At 45.8% G+C, this 11515-nt stretch overlaps 1 protein-coding gene across 2 annotated transcripts in view; it reads left to right on the top strand.

The window, feature by feature from the left end:
• The window catches only part of Znf831 (zinc finger protein 831), a 113056-nt gene extending 104989 nt beyond the window's left edge, over positions 1-8067 (top strand). For both annotated transcript variants that reach the window (XM_021156949.2, XM_029484615.1), the window contains exons 5-6: positions 1253-1410; positions 2336-8067. In XM_021156949.2, the coding sequence (XP_021012608.1) occupies positions 1253-1410; positions 2336-3145 (968 nt within the window). In that variant the 3' untranslated portion in view covers positions 3146-8067. The remainder of the gene's footprint in view (positions 1-1252; positions 1411-2335) is intronic.
• The last annotated feature ends 3448 nt before the right edge of the window (positions 8068-11515 follow it).

The following is an 11515-nucleotide window of genomic DNA, read 5'->3' on the forward strand; positions in this document are numbered from 1 at the left end:
GCAGAATTTACTATATGCTGAAGGCATGAGTTTTAGCTTGCCCAGAGAGAAATTAAACCATAGACAGTTTGATTTTAATATCAAACTGGGGAGTGATTTTAATATGTTCCCACAAAGGTAAACAGAGGAAGTGGTGGGGACCTCAGAACTTATTAACTCCGAGGAAGACAATTTTGTTTTTAAAAAGGCAATGCAATATTATTGTTCAGCACAGCTCAATGGTGACAGGTGTGCACCTAAATGTGATGTCCACTTAGAAGAGCTACCTACACAAGATCGTGGCATGAGGGATATGCACATGAGGGCTGACAGGATGGAAATGACAGTTGTGCTGTGTGCAAGGGAACTAAAGTCTTGGAGGGAGGCTCTTAGAGGAATAGCTGCGCTCTTCTGGCATTGCGGGAGGTCATAGGTCAACCTGAAGTATGAGAGAGAGAGATAAATCTCAGAAGACTCCAGAATGAAGCAAGATGGCTGGGTGGGCAGGGGTGGCCAGCTTTCCTCATAAGCAGAAAGGCTTGAGGTTTTCAAACTCTGTGCTTGGATAACTTTCATCAAAACAAGAGCAGATTTGACGGTGTGCCCGGTGCGTCTTCCAGGAATCCAGGCATTCCGGATCTTTTTTGTTTTTTTCCAGCTATTTCATGATGCAATCTCACTCCTTGGAAAGGACCACCCTGTGGTTCTTTTGGCCCGATTTTGGGTCTTTGTCAGGAAATGGAGGAGAGAGCAATGGGAGACCAGAAGGAGTATGTGGGAGAGGCCAGTCTGTCTCTTCCTTTCCCACAGGGAGACAGCTACCACAGTAAATGACAGTGTCCTATGTATCTACCCCATCCCCTACTGCCTGGCACTCCGGTGGAGAGCTCGTCACCAAAGAGCTCAAAGTCTATCGAGTTCTCTAATCTTGCCACCTGGCTCCAAGACCTGGGAACTCAAAGCCAAAGAAACCTAGGTGGAAGATGACTCTGTAATGAGAACAGACACTGTGTGGGACATGATTTACAATGGATGTGGTTATGGAGTCTTCAACTTAGGGGCTTGTTTTTGCCATTTCCTTCCTTGCAGGAAGTGGAGACAACTCATTTGGCTGGGTGTGAGTTGGCTGTAGGTAATCAGGGTGCATGCGCACTGAGTGAGTTGAGGTTCTTTGGAGCTGAAGGTGGTTGTGGAGACTCAGATGGCCTCTGTGTCATTTTTGCCTCGCTTCACAAGTCTAGATGTACAATCACAAACACAGTCTCTCTTTCAGGTCAAAATATACAAGGGGAGCCATCTTGTGCCAGCAAAGGCTTGTCTGTGTCTCATGGTAACAAAGAAAAGGAAGGTGACTGCAGTCAGACTTCGAGACCCATGTCTCCTGGCATGAGCTCAAAAACCATGTTGGAAATAGACAAATCAGCTCTGAAGGTAAGAACCACCATTCTAAGGCACTGTCACCTATCTGTTCTCTAGACTTCTATGTCTTTATTCCTGTATCATTGCCCATGTGGTAAAATGCCCTAGTTTCCTTCTAGGACTCCCCAGAACCCTAAAACCAGACCAAAACTTTCCTAAACATTCTACACTGAAAAATTAACCAACTTTGGCACATGGGAGTCAGCTCAGAAAGTAGATGACCTGCTGTGCAAATGTGAGGACATGAGTTCAAATCCCAGAGCTCTTACTAAAGCAATCTCAGAGCCCATCTCAAAACTGGGTGCCCGGTTGAGAGTCTATAACCTTAGCACTCCTAGAAGGAGATGGGAAGTTGGGACAGAAACGTCTCTAAAAGTTCTTGAACTGGCTAGCCTGGTGTGTGCAGAGGAAAACAAGGAGCGCCAGCTGTGGCCAAGGTGGAAGGTTGACTTACACTCAGAGCTAGCCTCTGACTTTGATGTGCCACACGTACAATACGCTGACATTGGTTGTGGAACCTTTGGGATGCTTTATGTGTGATTAATCCCCGAAGATGAAGAGGCTACCATACTTCAGATGCTTCTACAATGTAAAATCATTCCAGGCAGACCGTGTTGGACCCCCGTGCCCACTTTACCAGTTCTGCTGGAAGGAGACAGGGAATGTGGGACTGGTTAGGTCGTAGAGTTGTTTGCCTTCAGAACCCCATCAGATCACACAGTGACCTAATTTGTATTAATAAGGAGTTTGGCTAAGGTCAATGTGCTGACTAGTTATGAATGGAAACTTACTGAGGGATCCTAGTGAGGTCCCTGATCAGGAAAGATTCATCAAGATCCCAGGGCCTTGCTTTCATTGCAGACCGTGTTTCTAAACAAGTTTCCTTTATGCCAATTATCCTTTTCCCCTATTGATTCTCCTTTGCCCTTTGTTGTAGGATATTTCTTCAACCGCTGGTGAGCATAATGACTGTTCTCAGGAGAAGGAGCCTGCTGATGGGTCCGGATTATCTCCACAATCCAACATGTTTTTGGCAGTGCTTCAGGAAGATCTGCCTCAGGGCAAAGGTCTTGATGTTGGACCTCCAGAAACTCAGCTGCCGCCTTCGCAGGATCAAGTCTCCATTGTTCCCAACTTGTGCTTCTCCCCAGATGTCCCAGAGCTGCCTTCTTCCTTTAAACCCAAAGGAACATTTCCCCACCATGACGTTGCTACCTCTGTGGCCGCCATCTGTGTTTCTGCGGGGATAAGAACAGGACACAAAACCCTGGGGGCTCACAGTGCAGAATCCTGTGCAGAGGAGACTCTGGCACGAAACTCCCCAGATAGAAGAGGCACATCAGACAGCATTCCACGGGTGCTCCTGCCAGGGAGGCCTTCACCTGGTAAACAATCACCTGGAAAAACTCTAGAAATACCACCTTCAGGACCAAGTTCAGTCAGTTCACACCAGGAGGAAGCAAGAGCCCAGGCAGATTTTCCTTTGTGGAGCCAATACGGATGTGGGGACCTGACCGTCCAGGGTGCTGCTTCAGGAAGCGAGAGTGGGACTTGTCAAGCTGAAGGATTAATTACCTCCAAGACTGTCACAGCTCCTTCTGACCCAGGACAACCCTCACAAGTCCCCGAGGAGGCCCCTCTGAGATCCATCCGAAAGAGGAGTCTGGAAGGAATGAGGAAGCAGACACGGGTGGAGCTCAGCGATACCAGCAGTGACGATGAAGACAGACTGGTCATTGAGATCTGATGTCATCCCAGAGAAAGATGGTGGCAAATGGCCAAGGCCTAGGGCTCTTTTGGGATAAACATCACCAAGTGTCATGGCACATAACTTTATTTATGAAACATCTATAGACTAGGAAAGCCATCTATAATTTCTTCAAGCCAACTCTAACCAACACCGTGCCCAGATCCAGCCATAGCTTTCTTTAGCTTCTCTTAGACAGACCTTGGACTCTTCTACCCTGCCCACTACACCCTACCTCTCCCCTGCCCTGCCCACCAAACCTCCCCACTCCCTGGGGCCTTCTACATTCATCTGGAAGAGTCAAAATAGTCAGGAAGGGCCATTGCAAGAGACTCCGAGTACACAGCTCCAACTTGATGCTGTCATCCCCTTTGCCTTGCCCAGTAAGATGACACTAATCAGAAGAGCCATATGGGACTTTGTTCCTGACCATTGAGACCCCATTGGGTCAACACATCTGACATCACTGCCACTAAGTTAAGAGTGGCAAACACACCTGGGGTCATTGGGGTAGCTTGAGAAAGAAGCATGGGGTTTGAACTGGGCACCAAGATGGCTCCATGTGGTTTGGAGACTAAATCCAGATGCATTCAAAAACTGGTCAGGGCCAGCCAGCTTCCTAATGAATACTGTAAATATACATCACAACGCCTAAGGCCATTTAATACGTTGCACAAATACTTGTTTTTGGTCCAGTAACACAAGCATGTGTGTCCCTTGTACTTGGTACCTTTTCTGTGAGAATATACCCGCCTTCCTGCCGCCCCAAAGCCTTGGGATTTTTTTTTTTCTTTTCTTTTCTATTTTTTAGGTCTTGCAAAGGAACATTGCATTAAGTTAGTAAAATAGTCACTGTAATGAGTCATTTTTATTTTTGAGGGGAAAATTAACTCATTTTCCTCTGATTCTTTTTGTCATATTGGGCTGTGAGCGATTTCAGCTAGAGGGCTACATTGTAGTAATCTGTGCGACCTGAGCTGATGATGCCTGCGCCTTGTGATGGAGCCGTTCCGACTTCCTTCAGAAGCTTCTAGGGCAGAAAACTAATTGGAGTTTTGACACTGTTTTACATCTTGGTAATTTTATTTTGCGGGCTTAGTGTTACTTTGCTGTCAGATTAAATCAGCCTTTGTATTGTGAATCTCAGAACAGCACAGATCAAATCCCCCAGCATTCCAAGCCAGTGGGCGGAGGCAAGGTCTGTGTCTACCAGCCCACTATGCAGGCCTCAGGTTCCCAGCCGTCCTCTCCTTACCCTTAAATGGGAGGGGGAAACTTCCAGAAGTTTACACTGCTCAGTCCTTTACGATTTTCTACTTGCCGTGGCGACTTTGTACACTTTATGATTTCTAGCCGAACTGCTGGCGTAGCGCTGTGGTAGTGATGTTCACGTGACATCTCGTGCTCCCTGCTCCCAGGCAAGGCAGCCAGGAGAAGCACCTGCCTCACGCGTGCGCAAACATACTTTCAAAAGTCCTTATCTGTGAAGAAGTATGGTCCAATTTCAAATATTTTTCACGTGACCATTCCTGTTTTGCTGCTATTTACAGAGGACTTCAATGCAAGAAAGAGCAGCCTCTCGTTATTTAGCGTATGTCTGTGGTCATCACACGTGTTCAGAAATATCTCACGGATCAAATCCCAGCCGACAAGCACAGAGGAACAGGAAAGTGCTAACCACCACCTCTCTATGCTTCTTTAAAAAAAAAAAAATACTTAAATTTTTTTTTAACAGTCCAGTCGTTATCCCCCTCTGGTCTGCCCTTAGACAGTTCCTCATCCCATTCTTCCTGCTAGCTCCAAGAGGATGTCTCCACTTCCCAGACCCTACCCTCTACCCCCCCCCCGCCCCCACTCAGGTCTCCTCACTCCCTGGGGCCTCAAGTCTTTCAAGGTTTAGGCGAGTCTTCTCTCACTGAGACCAGACTAGGTAGTCCTCTGGTATCTATGTGTCTGGAGGGGGTGGGGGTCAGACCAAGAAGGAGAGTGATGGACGTGTGATTGGCTGCCCTTTGGATGACCTGTACCTGAGGAAGGCAATAGAGGAAGCGGGCCCCGTTGACCCTGTCTTTGGCTGGGAGAGCTTGGTCCCTGTGCGTAGACATGAATGAAGCTGAGACCTGGACAGAGGAGCTGAGTGCCTCTGAGGGGCTGGATCCTGGTGGGAGTGGTTGATAGAGAACCATGGTCTCCTTTACACCTGTGCCTTCGTAGCTTAGAAGTGTCCCCCACAGAAAACATTGCTCCTGAGTTGTCATGGAAGATGCTGAAGAACACGCTGGGGAGCTGATGTACAAATATTGTTAGGATACTCCTGCCATGCAGTATGTGAGCTGAGGAAAGGGTCGTCTTATGCACCTCCCTGGAATCCCTGATTTGGGGGTGTAGTCACCCACCTTATACATCAAAACTAATATAACAAAAAGGCATAACACTGAGTGGAAGAAATCATGTATGTAGGTGAAGCTGGCTCCTCTGTCTCAGGAGGTATAGGGCAGCAAGGCAGGACTACTGTCTAGATCAGTGGTTCTCAGCCCTGTGGGTCATGATCCTGGTGGGAGTCAAATGATCCCTTCAAAGGGGTCGCCTAAGACTGTTGGAAGACACAGGTATTTGCGGTATGATTCATAACCACATCAGAGTTATAGTAATGAGGTAGCAATGAAAATAATTTTATGGTCAGAGGTCATCACAACACAAGAAACCATATTAAAGGGTTGCAGCATTAGGGAGGTTGAAAACCATTATCCTAGATCCTTAGTTCCAGGGGACAATGAAGTCCAAGAGGATCACCAGGCCCATGTCACAATCATAGCTCCAAAAAGCATGCTGGAGGCTTCTTCTGAGCCTCCATAGCTAGCTGCTGCCCCCAAGGCTGGATCTGATATAGCAGAATATCAAGCGATTCAATCTCGGTAACCCCCCGCTCTGTCTCTTACAGAGCTAGAGAACTTGCCAGACCCACTGGTTCACCCGATCACTTAGTGCCAGTCTTCCCAGGGTGTGTGTGGGGGGGTCATTTAATTTAAATCAACATGGATTTATAAACCCTGTATTTCCGTAGACTTTTTGAAAAAGGAAACGATTATTTTAAATGACCTTGGGAGGAGCTAGCTACTGAAAAATATCCTAAAAGTTATATATATATATACATATATATATGTATATATATATACACACACACACGGTTTGGTTTAGTTTGGTTTTAACGGGGGGTCCTTTTGATAATGCACCAAATAGTCACTGATTTTTATAAATCTAATTTTCTTAAGGCAAAATACAATTATAAGAAAATTGTAAGAAAACTTTTACCCATAAACCCCCAAACTCAGGTTGGGTTATTAAAATAAAATTCTAGTACCTACCAGTCTTTTTGTTGCTGCAGTTTGATAATACTACAAGTGTATCTCACACGATGGATCAGAAAATACATGTCTATTTTTTGGTGCTGGGGATGTGGCTCAGTGATCTAGTGCTTGGCTGTCATGCATGACGCTCGGGATTCAGTTCCCAACACCACACGTAAGAAGCATGTTAGGACAAGGCCAGCCCACTGCTCGCCAGTGCTGTTATTCTTATGCATCTTCACGCAGGAGTCTTGAGTCATCAGTGCCTCCACTTCCCCCACGGAGATGAGCTGCAGGGCTGCCAGCATGGACTGAGAGAAAGAGGACCTGGGATTCTTTGCCACGCAAGTGCCGCTGCTCATGGTGTCTGATACTGGCCACTGGACAGTCCTCCTGAACTGCTGTGCCTGGCCGCTTTTTGAGATGCATATAGGAATAGGTCTCAGCTCTCTACTTGGCCAACTCTTAAAGCTTTGTGAGTTTTGGTGGCCGGCCCGGCCCTCCTTGCTGTGAGGTGCCACCGTGGGAACTGCTTTCCCCTCCCTTAGGACTAAGCTTGGCATCTCAGAGGAAGCTAAGTCCCAAGATCAATGGTGCACAGCTCTTAACTTGTGGTTTATTTGCAGGGTGGTGGAAGGGGAGAGATGTAGAAGAGGGAGAGAAAGAGAGATGGGGGAGAGACAGGTGGGGGGAGCGAAAGAAAAAGACTGAAAAGGGGAGGAGTAAGGGAGGGGATGGAGGGGGAGAGGGAGGAGAGATAAACAGACGGACCTTCTGGATTCTAATGAAAGCATATCTGACAACGTGGGGAGTGACTTAGGACTGACTGGAACTTCCCTTTCCGAAATATTGCCTTCTGAAGCTGGGATCTGAAGTCTTAGTCTTGCACCAGTGGGGTGTGACCACTGCCCTCACCATGAAAGATAAAGGACTCTCAGCCTCACGGCAAACTCTTTCCTGGCGTTCACATCCATTACTTAGAGTGAACGCATTATTCATTTCTCCCTTAGCACAGAAATTTGCATTTTGCACAAAATTTACCTTGTGCAGCAGATTCTTACAGTTATGGGATGTGGGGCTGCTCAACTTCCTGGCTGAGGGAGGAAGTGACCCATCTGGCTCGTGACTATCAGATTCCTACAACTGTAACAAGGAGTCTTACTCCAGTTAGCCCCCAGTTCAAGAAGCATTGGCTTTTGAAACACTGTATTTCCCCATCTCTTTCAAAACTCTTTACACACAGGGGTCAGGATGTAGAACAGTGTTGAGTGCTAAAATTTCAACCCTTGTGTGCGTCTTCTCCACACTTTGCATTCATGTGGCAAATGCACAATTTGGTCTGAAGGGACATGCGAACATGTGAGCATACGGAGTCACCGTGGGGAGAAGAGGAGCCAGGAAGAAGTCAGATCTGGCTGCTGGGAGCACGGGAAAGTGGCTTGCTTGTTTCTGTGCACAGACAATTCCTTGCTTATGGTGGGGAAACATGTGGCTTCTTGGTTGGTGAATATCCCCCCACTTCTTTCTATGGTTAAATTATTTTGTTTTGATAAAAATAAAACTTAAAAATGAAAACGTCTTGTGTGATTTATTAATTTTAACCCGAACCACCCACTGCAAGCAGTGACTTCCTGTAAAACTTTACTTCTGATTGTTTGCAACCCATTAACCAGACACTATGTCAGCCATGTTGGAACTCCATTCCAGCCAATGAAAGGGTAGATGATAGCAAATGGCCCTATCTTCTTGTGCTACTGCTCGCCCCCCCCCAGTGCCTCATTCGTCACATGGCCTGCCTTAACTCGTAGTTTCCAACTTAAAAATGCTTTTTAAGAATTCGTAAATGTAGCTAAACTTTGAAAACATCTCAGAGTACTTAATGTTCACAGTGCAACAATCCAGAACTTTCCCCTTTGGAATTGGTGTTCTTGAAAGCTTTGTGTTATTCATCAACAAAGGAAACATTTGTGCTTCCGAATCCTACCTCTTCCCGAAGACAGACTGTGTATTCATTGCAAGAATGGGGCTACAGGTTTTCCAACCTTGCATAGTGTTATCCTTCTGTATGGACAGCCACCGGGAGCCAGTCGCTCCGACACGTGCTCTGTCTGACGGCTCGTAACGGCTTAGTCTCTAACTCCTCAAACTCTAGCTCTAAGAGATTAGCCCATTAATTTTCAAACTTCAATCCTTTGAGAACCATCTCAGTGGTTTTTTTTTTTTTCTTGTCATATGTTTCAATACAGCACTCACAGGTATGTTATTTTCTTAATCTTCTTATTTAAACATCTCTGCACTACAGGAAAGATTATTGCTCTAAGCAACAATATCTGTGAAATGGCTCAAGTTATGTGAACTTGTTAGGTATCTTTTCTAATATACATTTAAGCACAAAATCATTAAAATCATTCATCCGTGTAGCACTTAAATATCATCTTTATTGCCAGGAATGGCGTGTTCACTGCACTTGGGGAAACAATGAGATGATCTACAAGATGTAGTTTCTCTCAGATCATTCTCCAATTACTCCAGTTCCCAGTAAGCATCATTTCTGCCCTCATCTTTTTTTCCCCTCCAAGAAGATACTGAAATTGATGACCACACATAGAATTGTAAATATACAGGTACATTTTCTCCATCAAAATGTACAGCGGAGGGCTGGAGAGATGGCTCAGCAGTTAAGAGCACTGACTGCTCTTCCAGGGGTCCTGACTTCAATCCCCAGCAACCACACGATGGCTCACAACTATCTGTGATGGGATCCGATGCCCTAATCTGGTATGTCTGAAGACAACTACAGTATACTCATATAAATTAAATAAATAAATCTTTTTAAAGAATGTACAGCTGAAAAGCCGGAGAGATGGATCAGCAGTTAAGAGTGCTGTATTGTTTTTGTAAAGGACCGGAGTTTAGTTTCCAGCATCCATATTGGATGGTTCTCTATTGTCCATAACTCCAGCTCCAGGGAGGAAATAGTGCCCCCTTCTGGCCTCCACTGGCAACTGCACTCACATGCACATAGTTAAAATTGAATAGGTAAATGGATGTGTTAGTATTCACCTTTAACCATGCCATCCAATAGGCAGAGGCAGACAGATCAATGTGAGTTCCAGCCAGCCAGATAGGGTATGTAGTAGTGCCCTATCTCAAACAAGCAAGCAAGCAAGCAAACAAACAAACAAACAAACAAAAAGGCTGATTTTGCCCCATGGCCTATTATTATATTTTAGGGTGTGTGTGGCTAGGGGATAGCCTATAACTATATTCTGCTAAATGAACAGACAACTTGGAATGGCATACTGCTGTAGCTGCAGACTTGTACATCTCTCAACCCCCATCACAGAAGCCTCTTGCAGTAGATGGTAATTAACACAGAGCCCCACAGCTAGACAATGTCCAGCAACAGAGGGACTTTGGAATACTCAGTCCCAAATGGGATGTCTTTATCAAGCCCTTCACCTTGAGGGTCAGGGACCTATTTCTAAGAGTGTGAGAAGATTGTGAGATCCAGAGGTGACAGACAAATTCAAGGAAATACCATCTCAAGGTACACAGGGTGGGGGGGGGGCACACACACAAACTCACAGAGATGGAGACAACACACATGAGACCTACACAGGCTCAAACTGGACAAAATACCAGCATGGAGTTCTCTCTCTCTGTCTCTCTGTCTATCTGTCTGTCTCTCTTTACCTCCCTCCCTCCCTCCCTCCCTCCCTCTCTCTCTCTACCTCTTTCCCTCTCTGTCTCTGTCTGTCTGTCTTTCTCTTTACCTCCCTCCCTCTCTGTCTCTCTCTCTTTACCTCCCTCCCTCTCTGTCTCTCTCAGTCTCTGTCTGTCTCTCTCTCTCCCTCTCTGTCTCTGTCTCCCTCTTTTTACCTCCCTCTCTGTTTCTCACTGTGTCTCTATCTCTCTCTGTGTGTGTCTGTCTCTCTCTGTCTCTCCCCCCCCCCTCCTCTCTCTCTGGATCACGGTACAGCTCTGAGCTACTTTTCCAAGCACTGCACCTGTGTGCTGCCATTCCTCCCACCACGGTGAACCTCTGAAACTCTAAGCCAGGCCCTCAATTCAACACTTTTTTTTTATAAGAGTTGCTGTGGTCATGGTGTCACTTCACAGCAACAGAACGGTCACTGTTTCTATATAGTTAGGGTTTTTATCACTGCAATAAAATACCATGGCCAAAAAGCAAGTTGGGGAGGAAAGGGTTTATTTATTTGGCTTATGCTTCCATATCACTGCTATCACAGAAGAAAATCCGGGCTTGGCCCTTCCTCATCAATCACATTAAAGAAAATGTCTTACAGGCTTGCATATAGCCTGATCTTATAAAGGCATTTTCTTAATTGAGGTCCCCTCCTCTCAAATGACTTTAACCTATGTCAAGTTGGCATCAAACTGTCCAGCGCAGTGACTAAGACGGAATGTCCCTTTCTATGTCAAGTGTACCCAAGGCAGGGCCCTTGCTCAGGAGTAGCTGGCCAACACAAACAGTACGCCATGTTTTTTGGGTTTTTTTTTTTGTGTGTGTGTGTGATTTTCGTTTAGTTTGGGTATATTTTCCTTTTGTCTTTTGTGGTTTGGGATTATGATTTTTTTATTTTTGTTTATTTTTCAGTAGGGAAGGGAGATTGGGAGAAACTGGGAGGCGTTGGGAGAAAGGAAAAGATATGATCAAACTATATTAAATATTAAATTATTTAGAAAGCCAATAAATGGACTGCAGATTTCCAGCTCCTCCTCCATTCCTCCGAATTCAAGCCCTCAATTCCGTCTCTCCACAGCAAACCACCTCCCTCCCTTCCCTTCTCCCATCTCTAATGAATCACATAGTTTCTCCCCTCCTACCCCTGCACCCATTGCTTTATCCCATCTGTCAGTCCCTGCAGGTGCTCCATGGGAACCCACGGTGGCCTCAGAAGCAGGGAAGCTAATTGCAGATCTTCAGTGATAACTTTTTCTCTCCAAATCTGATACCCTATTGTCTCCCCCATCTCTGTAGCAGATCATCTGACTCCCC

This window comes from Mus caroli, chromosome 2, assembly GCF_900094665.2.
Source record: "Mus caroli chromosome 2, CAROLI_EIJ_v1.1, whole genome shotgun sequence".
NCBI classification, from domain to species: domain Eukaryota; kingdom Metazoa; phylum Chordata; class Mammalia; order Rodentia; family Muridae; genus Mus; species Mus caroli.